The sequence below is a fragment of the Felis catus genome, chromosome B4 (assembly GCF_018350175.1).
Source record: "Felis catus isolate Fca126 chromosome B4, F.catus_Fca126_mat1.0, whole genome shotgun sequence".
Taxonomy (NCBI): Eukaryota; Metazoa; Chordata; class Mammalia; order Carnivora; family Felidae; genus Felis; species Felis catus.
In genome coordinates, this window is record NC_058374.1 from 127,188,770 (window position 1) to 127,216,565 (window position 27,796).

General features: G+C 40.6%; 1 protein-coding gene across 7 annotated transcripts in view; it reads right to left on the minus strand.

Annotated features, from left to right (window-relative positions):
- Window positions 1-15,027: 15,027 nt before the first annotated feature.
- Window positions 15,028-27,796, minus strand: part of PRDM4 (PR/SET domain 4) — a 29,236-nt gene continuing 16,467 nt past the window's right edge. For 2 of the 7 annotated variants that reach the window (XM_045062284.1, XM_045062283.1), the window contains exons 10-13: window positions 27,135-27,449; window positions 25,586-25,754; window positions 25,194-25,328; window positions 18,011-19,697 (exon numbers count right to left, since the gene is read on the minus strand). In XM_045062284.1, the coding sequence (XP_044918219.1) occupies window positions 19,385-19,697; window positions 25,194-25,328; window positions 25,586-25,754; window positions 27,135-27,449 (932 nt within the window). In that variant the 3' untranslated portion in view covers window positions 18,011-19,384. Of the gene's footprint in view, window positions 15,047-18,010; window positions 19,721-25,193; window positions 25,329-25,585; window positions 25,755-25,986; window positions 26,041-27,134; window positions 27,450-27,796 lie in introns of those variants that run through there. The other 5 variants (XM_023257406.2, XM_045062285.1, XM_023257408.2 and 2 more) reach the window with 5 other exon arrangements.

Consider the following 27,796-nt stretch of genomic DNA (forward strand, 5'->3'; position numbering starts at 1 on the left):
ATACCTTGGGACAAATGGAAATACAATATACCCAAACTTCAGGGATACAGCAAGAGCAGCTCTAAGAGAAGTTCACAGCAGTAAATGCCTATATCAAAAAAACAAGCTCTCAACCTAATTTTACAACTCCAGGAACTACAAAAAAAAAAAAAAAAAAAAGAAGCCCAAAGTTAGTACAAAGGAAGGGAATAAAGATCAGGGAGGAAACATGCGAAACAAAAACAGGAAAAGATCAATGAAACCATGAGCTGGTTTTTTGAAAAGATTGACAAACCTTTAGCTGGACTATACGCCACCAAAATGCAAAGGGTCATAAGCGGCTTCTGTGACTATAGTACAACAAATCAGACAACCTAGAGGAAATGGAAAATTCCTCAAAATATACTACCTACCAAGTCTGAATCATTAAGAAAATCTAAAGGGACCAAATTACTAGTTAGATCAACTCAGTCATCAAAAACCTCCCAGTAAACAAAAATCAAGGACCAGACAGCACCACGCATGAATTCCACCAAACATTTGAATAAGCATACTTAATCTTCTCAAACTCTTCCAGAAAATTGAAGGGGAGGGAATACTTCAAACTCATTTGATAAAACCAGCATTACCCTGGGACAAGACTAGAAAAGGACATCACAAGAAAATTATAGGCCAATATCATGAACATAGGTGCAAAAGTCCTCAAAAACACTAACAAAATTCAACATTAGACGGATCAGACATCATAATCAAGTGGGATTTACTCCAGGAATGCAATACCTACAAATTAATCATACACCTCATTATGAAGGATAAAAACAGGGTCATCTTAATAGATGCAGAAATGATATCTGACAAAATTGAATAGCCATTATAAAAATTCAGCAAAGTGGGTTAGCAGGAATATACCTCAACTAATAAAGGCCATATATCACAAGTGTGATATGTTCAGTGAAAAGCTCAAAGATTTTCCTCTAAGATCAGAAACAAGACAAAGATGCCCACTCTCCCCACTTTTATTCAACATAGTATTGAAAGCCCTTACCAGAGCAATTAGACTTTGGAAAAAGTAAAACAACCAGGTCAGACCACCAAAAAACCTGAAACTAACAAAGTTCAGTAAGGTTCCAGTGTACAATAATCAATACACAGAATAGAATATAGTTGTATTTCTATACACTAACAATGAGCTAGCAGAGAAGTTTCTTCATCCCATTTATATTTGCATCAAAAAGAACAAAATAGGAATTTAACCAAACCGGAAGACCTATACACCGAAAACTATAACAACGTCCACACTACCCAAGATAACCTACAGCAGTACAATCCCTTTCTAAATTTCGGTGGCATTTTTCACAGAATCCTAAAATCTGTGTGGAGCCACAAAAGACCCCAAATAGCCCAAGCAATCTTTTTAAGATTTTATTTTCAAGTAATCTCTACACCCCACAAGGGGTTCAAACCCACAACCCCAAGATCAAGAGTAGCACACTCCACTGACTGAGCCAGCCAGGAGCCACCAACCAAAGCAATCTTGAGAACAAGAGCTGGAGGCATCATGCTTTCTGATTTCAAACTATATTACAAAGCTACAGTAATCAAAATAATATGGTATGAGCACAAAAGCAGGTATACAGATCAATGAAACAGAACAGAAAAATTAGAAACAAAAGAACAATGGGGAAAAGAGTCTCTTCAATAATTGGTGTTGGTTAAACTGGGTATCTACATGCAAAAAAAGAAAAACTGGGCCACTATCTTCTACCACATATAAAAACCAACTCAGTGGATTGAGACTTGACCATAAGCCCTAAAGCTATAAAACTAGAACATAGGTGGTAATCTTGCCATTGGTCTTGGCAATGATTTTCTAGATCTGACACCAAAAACAAAGGCAACAACAATAAAATAAATAGGATAACATCAAATTCAGCTTCTGCACAGTAAAGGAAACCAACAAAATGAAGACACAACCTACACAATGGGAAAAAAATACTTGCAAATCATCTGGTAAGGCATTAATGTCCAAAATATATAAAGAATTCACACAACTCAATAGCAAGAAAACTTTAAAAATGGGTAGAGGGGCGCCTGGGTGGCTCCGTCAGTTGAGCGTCCGACTTCAGCTCAGGTCATGATCTCGCGGTTCGTGAGTTCGAGCCCCGCCCGCATCAGGCTCTGTGCTGACAGCTTGGAGCCTGGAGCCTGTTTTGGATTCTGTCTCCCTCTCTCTCTCTGACCCTCCCCCACTCCTGCTCTCTCTCTGTCTCTCAAAAATAAATAAATGTTAAAAAGAACTTTTTAAAAATGGGTAGAGCACTTGAACACTTTTCAAAAAGATATACAGGTGGCCACAAGTACATGAAAAGGTACTCACCATCACTAATCAAGGAAATATAAATCAAAACCACAGTGAGACATTATCTTACATTCATTAGAATGGCTGTTGTCAAAAAGAAATAAGGGTTACAAGAGTGGAGAAAAGGGAATCTTTCTTTGTGCACTGTAGATGAGACTGTAACTTGGTGCAGCCACTATAGAAAACAGTACATTAGAGGATCCTCAAAAAATAAAAAATAGGACTACCACGTGATCCAGCAGTTTTGCTTCTGAGTATTTATGCAAAGGAAACAAAAACACTAAAGAGGATATCTACACTACCATGTTCATAACAGCTTTATAACATACACACTGGAATATTATTCAGCCATAAAAAAAAAAAAGAAAATCTTGACATTTGCAACAACATGGATGGACCTTGAGGGCATAAATTATGCTAAGTGAAGTAAGTCAGAGAAAGACAATACCATACGATTTCCCTTGTATGTGGTATCTAATTTTTCTTTTAAATCTGAGCTCAGATACAGAGACCAGATTGGTGGTTGTTACAGGTGGGGGTTGGGTGAAATGAGTGAAGGCAGTCAAAAGGTACAAACTTCCAGTTATAAAGTATGGAGATGTAATGTGCAGCATGGTAACTATAGTTAAAAATACTGTATTGTATATTTGAAAGTTGCTAAGAGTAGATTGTGAAAGTTCTCATCACAAGAACATTCGTAAGTATGTATGTGAATTGATATTCGCTAGAATTGTGAACATTGCACACAATATGTACAAAAATCTAATCTTAATGTCCTATAACTGAAACCAGTATAATGTTATATGTCAATTATATCTCAGTTTTAAAAAGTGAATGTGAAACGAAGTAAAGATTGCTCTCTGAAGCAAAAGACAGTATATCTTAACTGCTTCTGTCAAGGTCAAACTATATTACTTCTCTCAAATGAACTACTTCTTCCAACACTAACTTCCTCTCCCCCCAAATGAGTTAAATATAACCAAAAAAGAAATTGTATATGATGACTATATTAAAAGCAAATGAGACAGACAGGAACTCTACAGATTAATTGGGAAGTATGAAGTATTCTAAAACAAAACCTGTAAGGAAATCAGGAAAGCAGAACTGGGCAGAGGGAAATGCTGAACCATTATGAAGTTTCAACAGATGTCCCTTGCAGATCTCTAGTTCCAAAGCTGAAATGACCCTTCACAGAAGTCCTAATTGAGTCACTGTGGCTGAGACATCCTCCCATCTCAACTAATCATTTAGCTCAGGCTATCTTCCCAGGCAAGGCAGCTGCCATAAGCTGAGCCATTTCCAGAGAAAAATTCAGCTGCGAGCAGTCACTAGCCAGTGTATGCGGTACCTCTGGAAAGAGCTTGTTCATGAAAAGGATTCTAGGTGGTACATCCCAGCCTCCATTACACAGTTCAACATCTATTTCCACAGATGCTGGATGGAAATACAGGTCATAGAAAGCCCAGAGGTACTGAGGAAAGAAGTCATTGAGAAAATAATGCACCAATCGTCAGGAGAAAACATAAAACCCAGAAAAGAACCTGGCATTTGGGACAATTTATTCCTTAAGAATATTGTGGATTCCAGAAAGTGGCTAAGGGCCTGAGAAAAAGTATAGATTTTTTTTTTTTTTAACCATGCAGTGCTAGTGGGAAACAAAACCGGTATTTTTTTTTTTAATTTTTTTTTTCAACATTTATTTATTTTTGGGACAGAGAGAGACAGAGCATGAACGGGGGAGGGGCAGAGAGAGAGGGAGACACAGAATCGGAAACAGGCTCCAGGCTCTGAGCCATCAGCCCAGAGCCCGACGCGGGGCTCGAACTCACGGACCGCGAGATCGTGACCTGGCTGAAGTCGGACGCTTAACCGACTGCGCCACCCAGGCGCCCCCAAAACCGGTATTGAGAAGGATCAAGTAGGTGGTGCTTGAATACCCACCCACCCCCCAAGGCTTTGAGTTGGCCTAGAGCTTATGACTAACTAGAAACTGTTCCTCCCACAAAGAGAAGTCCAGCTTTAAATATTCTGAATTATAATTCATTACTGTAATCCAGGATTACTATTACCCTTAGCTGCCTACCAAAAATGTAAATCTTCTCTGGATGAAGAAAATGTCATATTGGGCCACACACTTTTGTTATAATTTTTGACATGTACTAATCAGGGCATGAAAATAACCACGTACATAAGGAAATAAAACACAACTGTAAACTGAAAAATATAGACACTAGGAACATACAAGAGATCTAAATAAAGGCCCTACCAGAAACATATTTTGCAATATGGTCAAGCAGATTTAAAAATTGAGAATTTTGACCAAAAACTAGAAATTGAATTTTAAAATGGAAAATCTGGAACTGAAAGGTATAATATGAGAAATGGAAAACTCAGTAAGTGGCATTAACAACAAATTAGATAAAACTGAAAAGACAAGCAAAAGGCCATGTAATTTCTCTGAGAAGGAAAAGCTAATAGTAGAGAAAAGATATGTGTAAAAATACTGGTTAAAAAGCTTCCAGAACTAATGACATCAAACCAGATTTGGAAGAACCACTAACCCCAAACAGAACAGACCAAAGAAAACCACATCTAGACGTGCTGTGGTAAACTAAAAGCTAAAGCAAAGGTAAGGCACAGCCATGTGAGGCATGAAGGGGTGTATTATCTTGAAAGGAGCAACAATTCAACTCCTGGATGACTTCTTAACAAAACTATGGAAGTTGGGAGATAATGTATAGATTCAAAGTGCTATAAAAAATAGCAGCCAAATTTTAATACTAAGTGAAAGTATGCTTTATGAAAACAAGTGAAAGTTTTTTCAGATAAATAAAATGAGAGTACTTCCTATCAGGAGACCCACATCAGAGTAAGTGGAACAGGCAGATATTAAAATATACGAAAGAAAAATAATTCTACAATAAAGAGAAACGTTAAACCAAAGAATGAAAATGCCCAGAAGTATACTTAGCCATAAGGTGTTTCCTGATTACTCTGACCTAAAACGAGGGTTGGCAAAGTTCCAAAAATTTTCCAAAAAGTAGACATTCCTTTTAGCTATCTAGTTGCATCTGTCACTACACTTAACTCTGTTGTGGCACGAAAATCGCCACAAACAATCCGTAAATGGAAACCTTAAAAAACAGACTGTACATTCATTCTCAAACACTGAATGCCTATCCTGTGCCTAGTGCCATATAGAGCATGGGAGATTCAGTGTGAATAAGAAGTCTTTGCTCTCTAGCTAGGGGACAAAAGTTCTCTTAGGGGACCCGATCCTAACTTAGTCGGATAAAAGAGATATCAGTCCATGAACCATTAATATTTCCTGTGTGATTCAGGAATATGACATCAAGCAACACCCCGTCTCCTGACCCAGGCCTTTTGCATGGCCTCAGTGATGGCAGCAAGTTGTATTTCACAAGCAGGCCAATATACTCCTTTAAAACAGGCCCGACTCAGCCAGCGACCAAACACTGCCCACAACAGGCAAAGAGAGCCACAGAAGACAACTGGGCTGAAAGAAAAAGAGGCCAGGACTCAACAGCAGGGCACACGCAACACACACGGGAGACACTCCCTGAAGTGCCGGGTACTGGGGAACAGGAGACACTGCATGGCAAGGCACTACCGGACCTCGTCCTCATAAGGCCATTACTTTCAAGAGCAAAAGATCTCCATCTTTTGACTTCCTAACACACAGAAGCAGAGAAGTAGACAACATGAGGTGACAGAGGGGTATGTCCCAAATGAAAGAACAGGACCAAATCACACAAAAGACCTAAGCAAAACAGATATAAGTAACGTGCCTGATGGAGAATTTAAAGTAATAATCGTAAAGATACTCACTGGACTTGGGAAAAGAATAGAGAACATGAGTGATATCCTTAACAAAGAGATAAAAAAGAACCAATCAGAGATGAACACCATAAATGAAATTAAAAATACACTTGATGGAATAAATAGCAGGCTATAGGAAGCAGAGGAATAAATTAAAGACCTGGGAGACAGAGTAATGGAAAGTAAACTGAGCAAATGAGAGAGAGAAAGAAAATTATGCAAACTGAGAACGGTCTTAAGGAGCTCAGTGACTCCATTAAACGTAATAGCATTCGCATTACAGGAAGGAGAGAGAGAAAAGGAGGCAGAAAATTTATTTGAAGAAATAATAGCTGAAAACTTCCCTAATCTGGAATGATATTCATATCCAGGTGGCACAGAGATTACCCTAAAAACCCAAGGAGGTCCACAATAAGACACATAGTAATTAAAATGGGAAAAAGCAGTAACAAAGAAAAAAATTTAAGTAGCAGGAGACCGTTACGTACAAGGGAAATCCCATATGGCTCTCAGTGGATTTTTTTCAGCAGAAAATTTGCAGGCCAGAAGGCAATGACAGAATATGTTCGCGGTGCTGAAAGGGAAAAATCTGCAGCCAAGAATACCCTATCCAGCAAGGCTATCATTCAGATTAGAAGGAGAGAGAGTTTCTCAAACAAAAATTAAATAAGTTCATGACCACTAAACCAGCTCTACAAGAAATATTAAAGGTGACTCTTTGAATGGAAAGACCATAAGTGAGAGTATGAAACGTAAAAAAACACAAAAGCAGGAATAATAAACATTTCTGTAAAAATCAGTCAAGAGATTCATAAAATAAAAGGATGTAAAATATGATGCCATCTACCTAAAATGTGGGCGTAGGGGAGAGGAGTAAAGAATGGGTTCAAACTTAAGCAACCATCAACTTCATATAGACTGCTATATGCAGATGTATGCAAATCTAATACTAACTACAAATCAAAAAGCAGTAATAGATATGCAAAGAATAAAGAGAAAGCAGTCCAAATATATCACTAAAGAATGCCCATAAACCATGAAAGAGAGCAAGAATCAGGAAAAAAAAAAAAAAAAAAAAAAAAAAACTACAAAAACCACCACAAACAAGTAACAAAATGGCAATAAATACACATCTATCAATTTCTTTGAGGTGCCTGGCTGGCTCAGTTGGTAGAACGTGAGACTACTAATCTCAGGGTCAGAGTTCGAGCCCCATGTTGGGTGTGTAGCTTACTTTTTAAAAAAATTAAATAGTGGAAAAAAATACTTTGAATGTAAATGGACTGAACACTCCAATCAAAGGACATAAGGTGACAAAATATATTTAAAAAAAAAAAAGACCAACTATATGCTGCCTACAAGATACTCATTTCAGACCTAAAGACACCTGCAGATTGACAGTAAGGAAATGAAGGAACATTTATCATGCAAATGGATGTCAAAAGAAAACCAGGGTAGCAATGCTTCTTTCAGACAAAATACTTATTTTAAGGTTTTATTTTTAAGTAATCTCTACACCTAGTGTGTGTGGGGCTTGAACTCACAACCCTGAAATCAGAGTCCCATGTTCTACCAATTGAGCCAGACAGGCACCCCCAAACAAAATAGACTTTAAGGGGCAACTGGGTGGTTCACTCAGTTAAGCATCCGACTTCAGCTCAGGTCATGATCTCGCTGTTGTGAGTTCGAGCCCCACATCAGGCTCTGTGCTGACAGCTCAGAGCCTGGAGCCTGCCTCAGATTCTGTGTCTCCCTCTGTCTCTCTGCCCCTCCCCTGCTCGCTCTCTCTCTCTCTCTCTCTCTCTCTCTCTCTCTCTCTCTCTCAAAAATAAATAAATGTAAAAAAAATTTTTTTAAAGAAAACAGTCCCATTTACAATTATGCCAAAAACAATAAAATATATAGGAATAAACTTAACCAATTAGAAGTGAAAGACTTGTACTCGGAAAACTATAAAACACTGATGAAAGAAATTGAAGATGGGGTACCTGGGTGGCTCGGTCAGTTAAGTATCTTACTTTGGCTTAGGTCATGCTCTCACAGTTTGTGGGTTTGAGCCCCACATCAGACTCTGCTGACAGCATAGAGCCTGCTTCAGATCCTCTGTCTCCTCCTCTCTCTTCCCCTCCCTCGCTCGTACTCTCTCTCTCTCAAAAATAAATAAACATTAAAAAAAAGAAATAAATTGAAGACAACGTACACACAAAAAAATGGAAAGACATTCCATGCTCATGGATTGAAAGAATGTTGTTAAACTGACATACTACCCAAAGCGATCTACAGATTTAATGCAATCCCTATCAAAATACCAACAGCATTTTTCACAGAATTAGAATAAACAATCCTAAAATTTGTATGGAACCACCAAAGACCCAAAATACCCAAAGAAATCTTGAAAAAGAAAAAAGAAGCCAGATATTACAAAGCTGTAGTAATCAAAACTGTGGTACTGGTATAAAAATAAACACATGGATCAATAGAACAGACAAGAAAACACAGAATTATATGGTCAATTAATCTTTGACAAAGGAGGAAAGAATATACAATGAGAAAAGGACAGCCTCTTCAACAAATGGGGGTGGAAAACTGGACATCTACATGCAAAAGAATGAAAATGGACCACTTTCTTACACCATACACAAAAATAAAACTCTAAATGGATTAAAGACTTAAATGTGAGACCTGAAGCCATAAAAATCCTAGAAAAGAGCATTGGCAATAATTTCTCTGACATTGGCTATAGCAACATTTTTCTAGGTATGTCTCTGAGGCAAGGGAAGTAAAAGCAAAAATAAACTATTGGGACTACATCAAAACAAAAAGCTTCTGCACAGCAAAGGAAACAATCAATGAAACAAAAAAGACAACCTACTAAATGGAAGAAGATATTGGCAAATGACACATCTGATAAGGGGTTAGTATTCAAAATATATAACCAACTTATACAACTTAACACCCAAAAAACACATAATCCAATTTGAAAATGAGTAGAAAACATGAACAGACATTTCTCCAAAGGTGGCATCCAGACGGCCAAGAAACACATGAAAAGATGCCCAATATCACTCATCATCACAGAAATGCAAATCAAAGCTACAATGAGATACCACCTCAGACCTGTCAGAATGGCTAAAATCAAAATCGTAAGAAACAGTAAGTGTTGGCAAGACTGTGGAGAACAAGGAACCCTTATGTACTGTAGGGAATGCCACTGTGGAAAACAGTGGAGGTTCCTCAAAAAGTTAACAATTACCCTGCAACTCAGTAATCACACTACTGGGTATTTACCAAAACACAAAACAAAACAACAACAAAAACCACTAACTCAAAAGGATATATGGGGGTTTCTGGGTGGCTCAGTCGGTTGAGCATCTGACTTCGGCTCAGGTAGGTCACGATCTCATGGTTCATGGGTTCGAGCCCCACGTTGGGCTCTGTGCTGACAGCTCAGAGCCTAGAGCCTGCTTGGGGTACTGTCTCCCTTTCTCTCTGCTCCTCCCCTGCTCACCTCTGTCTCTCAAAAATGAATAAATATTTTAAAAAGAATTTTTAAAGGATATATGCACTCTTGTTTATTGCAGCATTATTTACAATAGCCAGATTATGGAAGCAGCCCTAGTGTCTGTTGATAGATGAATGGATAAGGAAGATATGGTATACATATATACAGTGGAATATTCTACCACACAATGGAATAAAATCTTTACTTTTGCAACAACATGGATGGTGCTAGAGAGTATAATGCTAGGCAAATAAGCCAGAGAAAGACAAATACCACACAATTTCACTCATATGTAGAATTTCAGAAACAAAAACAAAATAAAAACATGATAACTCAAAAAACACACTCTTAACTATAGAGAACTGATGGTTACCAGAGGGAAGATGGGTGTGGGGATGGGTGAAATAGGTAATGAGTATTAAAGACTACACTTATCATTATGAGCACCGAGTAATTGTATAAATGTTGAATCACTATATTGTACATCTGAAACTAACACAACACTGTATATTAACTATACTGGAATTAAAATTAAAAACTTAAGAAAGAGTAGAGAAATATATATTATGCAAGTACCAAAATTAATGTGGTACGGCTATTTTGCTATCAAAATAGACTTTAAGGAAAGACACATCATAAAGACAGCATCCTTTTTATTTTATTTTTTTTTATGTTTATTTATTTTGAGAGAGACAGAGTAAGAGCGGGGGAGGGACAGCGAGAGAGAATCCAAAGCAGGCTCCAGGCTCTGAGCTGTCAGCACAGAACCCAACACAGGGCTCAAACTCATGAGCTGTGAGATCATGACCCGAGCCAAAGTCAGACACTCAACCAACTGAGCCACCCTGGCACCCCAAGACAGCATCCTTCTTATAACAATAAAAAGATTGGTCCCACAAGATACATTTCTAGATTTTTAAACATTCAGAAACACAGTTTTAAAGTATATAAAGCAAAAATGACAGAACTAAAAGGAGAAATAGACAAATGTACAATCAGAGTGGGAGAACTTTATACCTTTCTTGGTAACTGATTGAACAAGGAAACAAAAAAGTAAGTTGATTATCAAGTTAACTATCAAGTTGACTTAACAGCTATTCATAGAACAATGTACCCCAGAATAACAGAACACACATTCTTTTCAAGTATGAAAGGAACATTTCCCAAAATAGTCCCAATACAGGGCCATTAAGCAAATATAAACAAATTTTAAAGAACTGAAATTATTCAGAGTATGTTTTCTGATCATGGCATTAACCTAGAAATCAATTTGAAAAGAAACTATAAAACTCCTGAAAATTTGGAAATTCAGGAATTCATGTATAAATAATCTAAGTAGACTGTCTAAGGAGAAAGCACAGCAGAAATTAGAAAACATTTTTAACTGAATGACAATGAACGTAACTGAATGACAATGAACGTAAGGCTCGTAACATCTTGCAGAATGTAACTACAACTGTATCAAAGAGATGACTTTCAGCCTCAAACGCCTATTAGAAAAGTCAGTTTTCAGTAGTCCTCATAAGATGAAAAAGAACAGCAATTTAAATCCAAAAATGTAGAGAGAAGGAAATAATAAAGAGAAGAAAATCATGTCATAGAAAACAAACATACACTACAGAAAATCACCAAAGCAAAAAATAGATACTTTAGAATGCTAAGAAAATTGATAAACCTATGAGCTGTAGTGATCATAAAAAAAAACACACGTTATCAACATCAGGAGCAAAAAAAAGGGACCTTACAGGTCCTATAGACATTGATAAGATATAGAACAACTGCATGTAACTAAATCTGAACATGTTTAGAAAATGGGCAAGTTCCTAGAAAAGCAGTTTACTAGAACTGATACAAGAAAAAATGGAAAACCTTAATATTGAGGCAAACTTCATATTCCTATCCAACTGCCTGATAGACATATATGCTAGGTCAGAGAACCAGGAATTATCCATGACTGTCCCGATTAGTATCTTCCCTCTGGTAGCCATAAGGCTGATATGGTGATAAACCAAAAGCAGAGTCTGAGCCAGTTACTGATTTACAGCACAGGTTGGACTCACAGTTTCAACAGATTTCTTAAATGAAAATTATTATATTTCAGTGGGAAAAGTACAATCCCGAAACAGGGAATGGTGATACTTGAGAGAATTCCAATACTGTAACTCCAAGTACCCCAACAGAAGCTCCTCCTCCTCCCCTATCTAATGAGAATGGTTGACTTTCTTGAATACCCTCTAATGACCACACCAAAATAAAATTCCAATTCTCGTTTACCATTCATACACCTCTTACTGCCTCTGACCTCTGACTAAGCCAAACCCTGGAAAAGAAGGCTGACATATTAAAAGAGTTGCAACAACTTTCTAGCTCTTGAGGAATACATGTCAAAAAAATTCTGAGGATACTAAGCCAGGGGAAGAAAAACATAGTTTAGATCAAGCTGAATTGATTGAGTACATTTCATAGCAAGTGATCAAAGATGAAGGTCTAACACCATTCCAGCACAATTCTGTGTCCCATCTTCTAACAGTAGCTGGGTTCTCGCTGCCTTGAAACGCACCCAGGTCGTATAACTAAAACTAAGATCACATTTCCTTGAGGATATGTTTCCTGCAATATTTCTGATACCAATTACTTAATCAATATTTGTATTTTCAAACAACAGAATCTCCTCAATCTAGTTTAAGCAGTATCGTAAACTCACAGTATCATTGAAAGCGTTTGATAGGATTCTAGGCTGAATTCTAGGAATGACTCCCAATCCCATAACTGTAGAAGTAAACTCACCAGGCGCAACAGCTGCTTTTATGACCAAGGAGCTACCTGCCACGTCAGAAAACCTCCATCCATCACAGCCACTAGCTCCCAGATCACATCACCCTTGGTAAAAGCCAAGCCTGCATAATAAACAGATGCCTCAGGCCTTGCTTCTCTCCCCACATAACTCAGTTCTGAATCAGAATCTCATACAAATCATCTGATCAGAGGAACTTTGGTTTTGTTTGGCATCTTAGCTCTGGAGGAGTCTGGGAAGCAGGTTTTAGCTTTAGCATAGCACAGGAAAGCATACAACGGGACTGACAATCTATAGTATATTCTTTATACAATTCAGGGTTTTTTAAATATTAGATAGATAATAGAAGGTTAGACAGCATACTTTTTCACTTAATATATTTTGGAGATAATTCTATGTTAACATATGGATTACCTCATCCTTTTAGATAGCAGTACTGTATTGCTTCATATGGATGTGCCATAACTTACTCAACATCACCTTTCTGGAGGATACTTAGGTTTCTTCCATCTTTACTGTTTAAAACAATGATGTAGTTCTTCATCCTAACCACACACCTGTAACAAAGGCCTAGGATGCTGTCCATATGTTTTTTTTTTTCCTTCCTTTTTAGAAGCTTGAAATTGGGTTTCCTGGTCAGAGCCATTGTTTTTACTTACACATGCACCTCTCCCCTTGCCACCCTTAAGGTCTAACATGTTCCTTTCCAAAAAGTATATATGCTGACACGCTTACTTGCATTTGTGGAATTTCAGATACAAAACAGCCTGGTTTACTTTCTTTTTGCTGCAGCATATCTGAGTCAGTCATCTTGAAAAAGTCCCTAATAGAGCACTGTGTTCTCTCCCACGCTTTTGAATAATTCATCTTTCGTAGAGTGCCAGTTCTCTAAACCAATTAAGAACAGTGGCTCACAAAGGCATTCTCTGTTTATAAAAATGCATTTCACAACCCCAGGGTAAACATACAACTACTACAGGGAGAGTGTGATGCCCGCTGAAATGAGCAGTCACATCATCAGATTAACATGAAAAAGAAGCTAGAAGAGAAATACACACATTTTAAGAAGTGCTCCCAGGTAGCAAATCATTGAATATGAAATGCAGAAAATCGTAATTTTTCTGAACTTCATTTTCACCATTTATAAAATGGGGTAAAACCCACTTTCGGGGCGCCTGGGTGGCGCAGTCGGTTAAGAGTCCGACTTCAGCCAGGTCACGATCTCGCGGTCCGGGAGTTCGAGCCCCGCGTCGGGCTCTGGGCTGATGGCTCAGAGCCTGGAGCCTGTTTCCAATTCTGTGTCTCCCTCTCTCTCTGCCCCTCCCCCGTTCATGCTCTGCCTCTCTCTGTCCCAAAAATAAATAAACGTTGAAAAAAAAAATTAAAAAAAAAAAACCCCCACTTTCATAATGCTTCTTAAGGACTAAACAAACATTAAACTAAAATAGCCTACTACTACTGGGGTACCTGGGTGGCTCAGTCGGTTAAGCATCCGACTTCAGCTCAGGTCATGATCTCACAGTTCCAGCTCAGGTCACGAGCTCGCAGTTCATGAGTTTGAGCCCCGTGTCGGGCTCTGTGCTGATAGCTTGGAGCTCAGAGCCTGGAGCTTGGAGCCTGAAGCCTGCTTCAGATTCTGTGTCTCCCTCTCTCTCTGCCCTTCCCTCGCTTGCTCGCTCTCTCTCTCTCTCCCTCTCCCTATCAAAAATAAACATTGAAGAAAAACCTAATAAAATACACTAGTACTATTACACACTAGATGTACAAGTAAATGTATCAAAATGCCCTAGGACCATGTTAGCTAAGAAGGGCTGTAAGTTGTCTATTGACCAACTTCTCCTAACAGTACCTTTATCCTTAAGTGATTTTCTCTTATTCTGGCTATAAACTGATTATATGTTTGTCCTACCCCAAAGACCATCTCCAGCCTGTGCCTCAGCAGGTATGCAGCCAGGACAAAAGGGCAGGGGGAGGTGCTCCAACAGAGACCAAAGCATGCTTTTCATGAGCTCCCTAATTCGTGTATACACATATGCTTTGTGTAGTGGAATAGTTTAGATTTTGTGATTTCCTTGCAAGACTTGTAACCTGGATATATGCCATGGTGAGATCCCAACTTTCACCGAGCCACTGCTGAAGCACCAACAAGGCACACACTACCGCTTACTAGCCGTGGAACCGTGTGCCACATAATTCAGCCTCTTCTTACGTAAAAATAATCACAGGTCACTGTGCAGAGTAAATGTTATTTCTAACGCATTTAGAACAATGCCTGCCACAAGGAAACAGTATCACTGTAATAAAAAATAAAATAATCAAAAAGCAGCTATTGATTTGGTAAGCTAGGTATTCTCTAAAATTTTTAGTCCTGGATCTCAAATGCTTCGCCCCATCTTCATTTATTACACCTAGACCCAGTTCTCTTACGACTTTTTCACTCTTCCTCTTAGATGTTAATAATACTTATACCTGTAACACTCACCATGGTATGGCTTGCATCAGGTACAGACGTCTACAACTGTATCTTCTGTGGTCTCCAATAGAAGACTCCTGCGGACGGGTTCAGGATCACCTGGGGAGTCCAGGAGACTCATCAGTAGGTCTGGGGCTGACCCAGACACTCAACATTGTTTAGCTCCTTAGGTGAGCCAACTGTGCAATCAGGTCTCTAACATTTTGAGTTCCAGGGGGCAAGGGCAGAGTCCTGGCTGTTCTGTTGTCCTCTACAAAGCCTTACACTGTGCTGGCGCTTAATAAATGTTTTGTTTTTAAAGATTTTTTATTTTTTTACTTTTGTAAAGTTTACTTGAGAGAGAGAGGGCAAGCATAAGCAGGGCAAGGGCAGAGAGAGGGAGAGAGGGAATCCTAAGCAGGCTCCATGCCGTCAGCACAGAGCCCCATTTGTGGGCTCAATCTCATGAACCGTGGGATCATGACCTGAGCCGAAATCAAGAGTCGGATGCTTAACCAGCTGAGCCGCCCAGGCACCCCAATAAATGGTTTTGGAAAAGTTGTCCTTGTGTGAGGACTACACAGGCCTGGGGGACTCCAGGACTCTCAAGTGTATATACGTGAGAAAAATGAAGGAACAAAAACATAGCTGAGAAGTGATGCTATCCCTTTCAGAAGTACAGAAACCTGCCTAGCGGCAATACATTCCAGTACGAACTGTCGCTGCCATTCATGTTGCGAGTGATAAACTGTAAAGCTAAGGTTATAGTTATAATCACTGTACTGAAAGCTGTTCGTTCAGCATCCATCATAAAGGTGATACCTTCAGGTGGACAGTATCTAGCTCGCCAGGGCTGCCACAATAAAGTACCACAGACTGGGGGACCGAAACAACAGAAATTTTCTCACAATTCTGGAGGCCAAAGGTCCGAGATCAAAGGATCAGCATTGTTTCCTCTGAGGCCTCTTTTCTTGTCTTACAGACGAGTGGTTTCCTTCCCGTGTCTTCACACGGTCTCCCTGTATCCAGATTTCCTCTTCTTAATTGGATCAGTCATACCAGATGAAGGAACTCACTTTTAACTGAATCACTTCTTTGAAGACTTTATTGCCAAATATGCTCATGTTCTGAGGTATTACAGGTTAGAATTTCAATGTATGAAATTTTGGAGTAACACAATTCAACCCATAATAGTAATCGCTTGTATACCTGAAGACTCATTGAGTATTTGACTCTACGGGGTAGCGTTGGTGATCAGGTACCGTAAGTTTACAAACCTGATGAGAGGCTGACCACTTCTGGTACGCTCAAGACACAAAGGAGGGTTTACTAGGAAGCGTGTATGGGGCACCTGGGTGGCTCAGTCGGTGGAGCATATGACTCTTGATTTCGGCTCAGGTCACGATCTCACAGTGAGTTTGAGCCCCGTATCAGGCTCCACATGGACAATGTAGAGCCTGCTTGGGATTCTCTCCCCCCCTCTCTGCCCATCCCCCTGCTGTCTCTCTCTCTCTCTCTCTCAAAAACAAAACAAAAAAAGAGGAAGTGTATATATAGGCCAACAAGCTGAAGAGGTTGAAGGAAACAAATTCTTGTCACCTCTTTGCCCTTTGATGTGCTAAGGACCTGAGTTCACACACACAAGGTTATAAGCAGCTCACCTCTTAAAGAAGGAAACACCAAGTACTATATACACTCACGTACAAGAAAACTAAACCAGCTTCTAGGCGTGGCCTTGAAGACTCCAATCATGCCAGTTTTACTTGTTTCGCTAAAACCTGGAGCATCTTGAGTCAACGACAGACTTTAAGGCTAGAAATCTATGTGTGGCTAATTTAAAACTGAAAGACTATTAGCTAACACTGCCTTCTGTATGTGGGGCACTATAATAGCCCTTTACATTAAATAACTAGTAATTAGTATTAAGTAACTTTAACATCGAACAGTATTATAAAATGGGAACTCTTATTATTCTGTATTTACAGTTAAGTAAACAGGCATAAAGTGGTTGCAAAACTAGGCTAAGGATACGAACCATCATGCAGCAAGGCCCACGCTGCAGACACTCAGCAGGGCTCCAGAGCCCACACTCTTATCCTGCCTCTCACTGTGACTATCTTCCAACAACAGACTAACCCCAGCAGCAGCAACAGATGAGGCCACCTTTAATAGGTAGAGAAGGCAGAGTAAACTCTTGTCAAAAGGGCAGTTACCAGGCGGTTCATTTTCTGGGAACAACTTAGAACACGCCATTGAAGTCGAAGAGGTGAAAAAGGAGAGGCGGCGCGCCTGGGTGGCTCAGTTGGTTAAGCATCTTGATTTCCGCTCAGGTCAAGATCTCACGGTTCATGGGTTTGAGCCCCACACTGGGCTCTACACTCACATTGCAGAGCCTGCTTGGGATTCTCTCCTCCTCCCTCTCTCTCTGCCCTTCTCCCACTCATGCTCTCTCTCAAAAGAAACTAAAAAGATTTAAAAAAAAAAAAAAAAGGTAAAAAATGGAAGAGACAGTTGTAAATAACCAACAGCTACATTCTCAAACTATTTTCCAGGCTTCCTGTTTTCATACCAGGCTTAACTATCTGTGATGGCATTTCAACCAGTGCTGGGAAATGAAGGAATTTAACCCAGCCTGAGCTCCCAAGACAGAAGGAGCAAGGGGGCCTGTAGTTCCAGCACCAGCAGTTTCCTGAGAACAGAGGTGGCCGGCCACCAGGATGCCTTCAGCAAAAGGCTGAGTTTGGAGCTGCCCCAGTCCCACCAGTGCTGCCTGCCAGAGGCTTCATGAGCCAGTATCAGCAGCCAGCCCTCACCCCATCCCTCAACCGTAGACCTGCCACAGTTCTCCAAGGAGGCAGCATAGTAAGGCACCCTCAGGGAGGAAAGAAGCAGGAGAGGAGAGTGGGAAACACAGGAAAAATAGTTTGATCAAGCCCTGTTATGCACAAATACATTATCTCAAAGTTACACTACTTAGGAAATACTTTCTCCACTTCTAACCTTAGGGGGAAAAAAATTATACCTGATTTTTCCCTAAATGACTCATTCTTCTTCCTCCACAAAATGAGATTACAAGCAGAATCCTGTATTTTAAAAAAGGCTTTTATTTTAATCCTTCCTAGAGGAATACAGATTTGAATGAAATACATTCATTCCATAAATACATTAGCAGCAAAACCTTCCTACCAGAGTCCTCTCTGCTCCAGCCCCAAGGCTGCACCTTAGAGCAGGCGCACGTTCTAGCAACCGTCAGCTCAGGGATGTGTCTGCCTCTTGCTGTGTCAACAGGGTACGCATGTGAGACCAAGTGAAGGACCGGAGGGATGAGCTAACTAAGCTGGGACCCTGAAACACACCCATGTGGTGACCATTAAGCCTTCTACACCTTCAAAATCCTTTGGCCCCTGCCATGCTTAACAGGAGATCCTTCACCACGGACAACTGAGGTCTAACCCTGCAAATGCCCCAATGTGTTTGGAATCATTTGTCATTCCGTGCTGGCAACACTTTCATGGTGTCTTGTTCTTTTTCATAGGATAAATCAGATATAAAGGATCTTTCCCTCATTCCTTCCACGGTCCAAGATACCACTTTGCCAGCTGAGTCCACATGTGCTTGTTGTCAGGAGATTATCCAGCAGGCATTACTTGGCTCACTACACCTCCGGGTCCCCTTTGTCTAGAGGCTGGAGGCTTTACTGGAGACAGACACATGTCTGAACCTACAAGGATCTCTAAGGAATAATAACCAGGTGGCTCAACCTGGCTTCCGCCAAAGCTAGTTTTCTGGACAGTGGCCCAAATGTCTCTCCTTTTCTTTTCTCCACCATTGCCTGCTGCCTGGCTAGTCCTTTTTAATCGGCCCTCTAGGCATCTGCTGAAATTTTGGGAAGCAAGGTCTAAACCCTAAATTCCCAAGAAGCCAAGAGAGATTAAGGCAGGTGTTGCTTTAACCTTGTTAGCTGCAAAGTAACAAGCTTACACTGCCGTGTTCCAATCCACTCTGGGATGACTTAAGTCACGATAGTCTACATAAAACGAAACACCAGAACCACAATCAGCAATCAGGATGGCTGTGAGGCAGGGACCAAGTCATGGGGCTGGGAGGAAAATGGAACAATGGAAGAATCTAAAATAAATCTGATTGGTCTGGGCAGAGGACAGCTCTGACTCAGGTATAAATGCACCATCTAGTTTCCCATGTAAATAAAGAACAGACTTCAAAAGCTGACGCTTTCCTCCCCATACATCACTTAAAAATAGGTTACCTGCTCTCTTCCCAATCTGTTCTAAAGTGTTTTCATTAGGATACTCTTCTCTAAGTGCTTTATCCATTCCCAGTCTGCTTTGACTGTCGGCTGGAAAAAAAATCAGAAACCATTTTATACAAAAACCACTGTAGTGGATAGCTAGTTGTACGTTTTTCCCTTTTGCATTTTCCATCCAAAATAGTTGGCTTTTATTTATGTGCCGAGAGAGACTCATCTGCTGAATACACAGCACTGTTAATTCGACAGTCTTCTGTCCCCACAGAGTCTGCTAGCTCTTCCTCCTCGGAGTCATCCTCTTCTTCCTCCTCTTGTGCTGATGAACTGGAGGTGGGACCTTTGCAGGTTTTCAGGTGGCGGGTGAGATGATATTTGGTAAGATAAGCCTTTGTACACTTTTCACAGACATAATCGCGTTTTCCTTCGTGAGAATTGAGATGTTTCTTTAAATGATTTGTTCTCAAGAACAGCTTATCGCACTTGGGACACTTGATCTGGCGCTCTCTAAGAGGAACACAAGGAAAAACCTTTGACTTGGGGTTACACACGACAACCGAGGCACACAATTATTCTGCACAACCTCACGTCTTTGTTAGAGGAGCTCTACTCTTCTGGAAATCAGGCTTTTTTTCATAGCAAACAGCAGAGTCATAAAACATTTGTATAGTTTAAACAGCAGAGATGGATTCTGCCTACCTGTATGTGTCTCCTTTGTGTTTAATGTTCATGAAATGCATTCAAGTTGCTGTGAGAACGAGTACTTTGCTCCTTTCCACTGCTGTGCGCTACTTACAAATATACCACAACTTCTCTGTGGTACTGGATTTGTCTACTGTTTATGGATGTTTGGGTGCTTTCCAATTATTATCACAGGCAACAGTACTATGAATATTTTTATACTCACATGTTGTTCTGCATATGCACGAGTTTCTCTAGGGCATGTACTCAGGGCGCTAGAGTTAGATGAAGGGATATGTACATCCTTAGCTTTACTGAATAATGCTAAACTCTTCTCCACTGTGGTGGGTTGTTTTTTGTTTGTTTGTTTGTTTTTTTAAGATTTTATTTTTAGGGGCATCTGGATGCTCAGTTGGTTAAGCATCCAACTCTTCATTTCAGCTCAGATCATGATCTCATGATGCTCATGAGATCAAGCCCCACATCGCACTAGGCACTGGGAGAGGAGCCTATTTAAGGTTCTCTGTCTCCCCCCTGCCTATTCCCTGTTCAAGTGTGTGTGCGCAAACTCTCACAAGCTCTCCCTCAAAAAAAGAAAAGAAAAAGTAATAATTTATTTTTAAATAATCTCTACATCCAACATGGGGCTTGAACTTACAACTCTTGCTGTTGTAGAGCAAGAGTTGCATGCTCTACCGACAGAGCCAGCCTGGTGCCCCTCCAATGTGGTAGTACGAATATACATGTCCATCAACAGCCACTTGAGAGCTCCTGTTGCCCCACATTCTCAACAGCTGGAAGATTCAAATTTGAACATTTGTGCCACCTGGCCAATACATAATGGGATCTCACTGTGGTGTTAATTGTATCCCATACAACAAAAATTACCCAGCTCAAACTGTCAGTTGTATCAAGGTTTGAGTAATCCTGGCTTAGACATTTGAGAGAGAAAAAACAGAGATCATGAAAACCTGGAACTTTTAAAATCTAGTTGAACAAGGCTTAACAAAGGCTCAGCATACAAAACAGGTAAAAGAAGGTTAAGATCCTCGAAGAGGTAGGGTGCAGTGAGAAGTTCTGAAGCCTGAGCCCGTTAGCATTTCTACCACCTTCTCCCAGCAGGAGAGGGCACAGAGGGATTCTGTGTAGCTACAGGATATGGAAAACGAAGTCCCTGCCTTTAAGGAGTTTATGTTCTTTTTTTTCTTTTCTTTAAAAATTTTTGAAGTTTATTTATTTATTTTGAGAGACAGAGACAGAGAGAACTAGTGGAGGACGGGCAGAGAGACGGGGACAGAGGACCCAAAGCAGGCTCTGTGCTGACAGCAGAGAGCTCAATGTGGGGCTCAAATTCACGAACCATGAGCTCATGACCTGAGCTGAATTCTAACACTTAACTGATTGAGCCAGGCACCCCTCAAGGAGTTTATGTTCTAATAGAGGAGTTATACCATAAACAAAAATAAGATACATGATACCAAACAGTAAAAAGTACTATGAAAAAATGAAACCAGGTAAGAACAATGGAGTTCTATTTTAGATAAGATAGTCAAGAAAGGCTATTCTGAGATGACAACATTTTTGAGCAAAACCTGAAATGAGACAGAAAGACAGGGAGATGTCTAGGGTGGGGGGATGTCTAGGCACAAACAGTTCAGTGCAAAGGCCCCGAGACTGAAGTGTGTTTAGTATGCTGACGTATCTTCAAAGGGAAGGCAATGTGGCTACTGCAGAATAGGAGGAGAAAAGTAATGAAGATGAAGTGGGAGACACGGCACTACCACACCATGACGGACTTCCAGACTACGGTAAAAACCTTCTAACCCAAGTATGATGGGAACGACGGAGAATTATGAGCAAAGAACGTTAACAGTCTGACTTGTGTTTTAAATGGGTCATTCCAAGGGCGCCTGGGGGGCTCAGTCGGTTAAGCATCCGACTTCAAACCAACTTTGTGGGTTTGAAACCCGCACCAGGCTCTGTGCTGGCTGGCAACGAGCAGTCTGCTTGGGATATTCTCTACCCTCCCCCCACCCCCCCGCCAACTCACACTTTCTCTCTCTCAAAACAGATAAACTTAAAAAAAATAAAAATAAGCTAAATAAATGGATCACTGTGGCTGCTATGACAGAATACAGTGTTTGTGTGTGTGTGTGTGCCTGGGTAACTGTGTTAGGGAATGCATGAGGAGAGAGCAGGAGCAGAAAGATGGTCCATACAAAAGAGGCTGGTGGTCTGGACTGGGTAAAGCTGAATGAAGAATGGAAGACTGAGTTAAAGATGGCTCCAAGGTGTCGGACTTGAGCCCCTAGGATGAATGGTGGTACCACGTACCGAGCTGGTGAACACTGGGGGAAAATCAAGTTTGTGGAGGTAGTATTAAGAGCTGAGTTTTGAACACACCGGCTTTGAGTTGCTTTGGTGGACATCCAAAATTCAGAGATGGTGACTGGTTAGATACAGAAGGTTGGAGATACAAATCTTAAGGCTGATATCCAAAAACCAATGGGACTAAGAAGATGGCCTAGGGAGTAAGTGTCCCTGCTCCTGTTCTCAAGTTCCCCTTTCTGAAAGGACAGGCAAAGTCAGTCTCTGCTATGCGCCTCACACTCTCCTCACACTGTGGGAGGGAACTCCTCCTGCATTTGGCTTTAGGGCTGTAGCCGGGTTTTCTTCTAAGAAGATAAAATGCATTCTAATAGTACTATATCCATTTTGAAATGTCTAAAGGTAAAAATACAAACATCTGAAAATTTTACCAATGACCTCCATAGGAAAGGAGCTGTGCTGACAGCTCAGAACCTGCAGTCTGCTTTGGAATCTGTGCCTCCCTCTCTTTCTGCCCCTTCCCCACTCATACTCTGTCTCTGAAAAAATAAATGTTTAAAAAAAACTATAAATAAATAAACATAAAAAAATACTTTACATATTGCATTATGCTGTGAAATGGCTACAGAAAAAGCAAGTGCAAATTCAGGCATCACGTGAAAGAAGAGAAGGTCAAGGTCAATGAAGAAAATAACTCCACTTTATTAATGTTCATTTCTGGGTACCAAATTTGAAACCAGGTGATGAGGGAAAGTTGCAGAAATTAGAGGCATGAAGGCTGATGAAAAGAGGGCTTAAAGGGAACATGACAGCAATCCCAAGTATGAAAGTCTGTGAATTAAAAGACAGATTAAATTTACGGGTATCATTCCAGAAGACAGATGTAGCATGAATGGAGGCTGACGTAAGTTGATTCAAGCAAAACTTTCCCTCAAAGTATATCAGTTGTATGGTATTCAAGAAGAAACTATTTAACCACTTGTCAGAAACACTGTGGAAACAAGTGGAGCATTTGGATGAACTCAGTAGCTCTCAACCCTGGCTGGACATCAGAGTCACTTGGGGAGCTTTTAAAAAATAAAGTCCAGGCCTCTCCCCCTAACCAACTAAATTAGAATCCCTGGAGGTAGGGTCCTGGCACCAACTGGTTTTCACATTTTCTAAGTGATTATTATGAACAGTGTTACAGGTTGAATGTCTGTGTGCCCCACCCCCCAAGAAATTCATGTTATAGACATAAACCACAATGTTAGGGTATTTGGAGATGAGGCTTATGAGAGGCAATTAGATTTAGATGAGGTCACGAGGATGGGACCCCCATGATGGGTAAGTGTCACATGAAAAGGCAAACAGACCAGAGCTCGCTTGCTCTCTCCCCAATGTGAGGACAGAGCAGGAAGTTAGCTATCTGCAAGCTAGGAAAAAGGCTCTCATCAGAACCCAACCATGCTGGCACCCTGATCTTGGGTTTCCAGTCTCCAGAAGGTATTCTGTTATGGCAGCTCAAGCTGACTAACATAAGCAGCTGGATTAAATGACGCCAGAGATCTCTTTCAGTGCTAATATGTATATTCTATACACTATTTGATAATTAGTGTGTCTAATTTCCAAAATTCACACCAATAATGAAACTATTTCATGAAGACTTTGTTTTAAAAAGTCATTTTGAGCATTATAAATGTAGACCTAGACTCCTTGTTTTAGTGTCTCAGGCTGCATTTGATTAGGAATCAGACAAAAGTGCTAATATCTTTACTAAGCCTTATCAGAATATCAAGTTTCCATTGAACATAACTTTCTAAATAGTACCTCCCATAATATAAGCTAATATTTTCTCCTTCTTCTGACACTTACTAAAAGCTCAGGACCACAAAATCTGTTCTCTTCTCTTTACCAATACTGTAACTAACAAAGCCCAGACATTTAATTACACTTGGACTCATGTAATTTTTTTAAAAAAATTTTTAAGTTTATTTATTTTGAGAGAGCAAGTGAGTGGGAGCAAGGGAGGGGCAGAGGGAGAGAGAGAATCCCAAACAGGCTCCGTGCTATCAGTACAGAGCCTGATATGGGGCTCAATCTCACAACTGTGAGATCATGACCTGAGCTGAAACCAAGACTTGGACGATTAACCAACTGAGCCACCCAGGTGCCTCTCATGCAATAATTTTTTTTTTTTAAATGTTTGTTTATTTTTGAGAGAGAGAGACACAGCGTGTGCGTGCGCACATAAGGAGTGGAGGGGCAGTGAGGGGGGTGGCTGGGGAGACACACACAGAATCTGAAGCAGGCTCCAGGCTCTGCACTGTCAGCACAGAGCCAGACATGGGGCTTGAACCCATGAACCAGGATCATGACCTGAGCCGAGGTTGGATGCTTAACCACTGAGCCACCAAGGTGCCCCTCATGCAATAAATTCTTAATGAGTCTCCTAATATTTGACCTTCTCCTTCAATCCTTTATAAAATGGAGTATCTCACCTTGACATTTTTCCTCAAAGTCCTTCAACACTTGTATAAGAGTGTGAATACACTTAACATTACTGAACCGTACACGTAAAAGTGGTTAAGACAGTAAATTTTATGTGTTTTTACCATAATTAAAACACACACATGGCACAGAACGGTGCCTGCGACATGGGGAGGTAAAATCCTTCAGTGGCTCCCCATTACCTCCAGAATGAAATTTAATTTTCCTAGTTGGATAAAAGGCTCCTGACTTTACTGCCGCCTCTCTCTCCATTGTTCTCACACGCACACTGTGCTCTAACTGTAAAGAACCACTTGCATTCCACAGTCCTTCTCGTACATGTATTTCTAAATATGCCTTTCCTCTGTCTAGAACACTATTCCCATCCTTTGTCCTTCTCTGCCTCCCTAAATAACTCTAACTTAATCTTCCTTAATACTTAGCTCAGACTACCGGGAGGCTCTCCCAGACACCCTGGCCGGGTCGGTGACCCTCTTCCACAGCCTCTCAGGATCTGATGCTTACTCTGACTGCAGCATGGTATGGAGTGCTGTACTGTTCTGCTTCTCTTGCCAGACTTCGAGCTCTTTAAAGACAAGGTCTGTGTCTTCTATCTCTGTATATTCACCAGTTGGCATAATGCTGCACATCAAGGAGATACTTAAATATTTGTTAAACCAAATCAGACTACGTGTTGGAAAAAGGCAAATACAGAGAAGTGAAAAATAAGAAAAATAAAGCAAACAAGTAAAACCTTCCAGGATAAAACCAAAAACTTAGGTTTCCAACCTTTGCTTGGCTGTGTGGACACAAGCAGTGGCTACCAGGGTGCCAAGCCAGGAGGCACACAACGGGTCAGTGCGAGCGAGCACTCGAGTTCACCACCCCAGGGGCGTGTTGGCTGTTGGAGGACTTACTGTGTGTGGATGAGTACGTGCTGCTTGAGGTCCTGCCTCCGCATGAACAACTTGTCGCAGTAATCACACTTGAGATTCTTCTCACCCGTGTGGATAACCATGTGGGACTCAAGGTGAGCCTTTTGGGTGAAAGACTTGTCACACAAAGTACATCTGTAGTTCTTCTGACCTGCACATGAACCCAAATTGCCACACTGTGACTAACACAATCATTAGCACTCCCAAGATGAACAGGCACATGTATGGGCATGTGGCAGAGGCAGAAATGAAAGAACTGACTGGTAACTGGAACATCACTTTCTAGGGCTGTCTACCAAGAACCAGTCAGAGAATATGAACTTATATTCTGTGACTAAAGCCAGGGAAGCTAATAAATCTGACCTCCTTCTAGGACCACTTACCTGGATGTATATAAATAATTTTTTACTGTTTATAGCTGACACAGGATATAAAATCTGAAAAAAAAAAAAAACTACTTATAAGCCTAGAGACCAACCTAACTCAACTATGTTTAAAAAACCTCATAAATTCTAGCACCTGTTGACAAACATACTTTTACAACCTAAATTTATAGTTTTCCATTTTTTAAACACATGACCTCATAAACCAGGGATGAAATAAAATACTAAGAATGCAGAAATAAGATTACTCTAAGTCAGGGGATGGCAAACTTTTTCTAAAGTCTAGTCTGTATCTTAAGCTTTGTGGGCCATACAGTCTCTGTTATGACTACTCAGTCTTAATGCAAAGGACAAGAAAGAATTTTACTTTCAAAGATTTGGAGAACCAATGACTCAGACAAGAAAACTAAAACTTCATCAGATATTTTGTAGTATGTATTTTAAAAACTGTTAAAACAAAGGGGTTGGTTTACATGGAATTTAGAAAACGGAACCTCAAAAAATAGAATTTGGCAGTGTTTACTGAGCAATATTCACAGGAGAGAAACTGGTTCTGGCTGGTGTCTAGGAGTGAGCTCTCATGAAGGCTCAGAGTGTTTCCTTAGAATTCCCTTTGCTTTAACATCCAAACGCAGGGGCACCTGGGTGACTCAGTCGGTTAAGTGACTTCGGCTTAGGTCATGATCTCATAGTTGGTGAGTTTGAGCCCTGTGTTGAGCTCTGTGCTAACAGCTTGGAGCCTGGAGCCTGGAGCCTGCTTTGGATTCTGGGTCTCCCCCTCTCTCTCTGTCCTTCCCTGCTTGTGCATGAGTATGCTCTTTCTCTCTCAAAAATAAATAAACTTAAAAAAAAGTCCAAACATAGATCACCTTTCTAATTCAGTACATTTTCCCAGTCACCTTCACACTATGGGGTGGGGAGGGGGGACCTGGAATGGGGAACACTGTAATAACTGGAGGTAACACTCTCTGAGGAAGCACAATTATTCCACCCAGATTGATCACCCAATGAAGTCCTGCTGACAGCCAGCTGGATTCATTCTCTAATATCTCAATTCTATACCCGCAAGACTATCTTGTTGCAATTTCTTTACTACCGCAATTTCTAATTGTCGTGAAATTCCATTTTGATGGTCCAATATAACGTACCTGTATGTATCTTGAGGTGGGTCCGCAGGTTGCTAGGATCACTAAAAGCCTTGCTACAGAAATCACACTTGTGGGGCTTCATACCCATGTGACCCATAAAGTGGACGTGAAGTTTGGAAGGAGAGATAAAAGCCTGGGGGCACATGGAGCACTTCCACTTCCTCTCTTTGCTGTGGCTTGGTCCATGGCTGCTGCTGTGGCCCTGGCTATGAAGATGGTTATGGATGTGGCTGGTAAGGTGAGCTTTGAACTCTGTATAGGAATTGCACTCCTTGCCACAGTTACAGAGGTGCACATCTGGGTGTTCAGGAACACCTTCAAAAAAAAAAAAAAATTACTCAATGTCTTCTCGTAGTTAAATTTTAAAACTCGTTCTGGGTATTAATAATGTTGCTTGCATTCTCCGTTCTACCAAAATTTCCACCTTGCCCATTACCTGTAAAACGAAAATGTCTTGTTCAATACTCCCAGCATCTCACAGAGCATGCCAGACACAAAGGAAGCACTTGGTAACACTGGATTGTAATACATCTTTCCCAGGCAAAAAATTTTTTTTTGTTAAAAAAATTTTTTTAGTGGGGCGTCTGGGTGGCTCAGTGTGTTAAGCATCTGACTTCGGCTCAGGTCATGATCTCACAGCTCGTGAGTTCAAGCCTCATGTC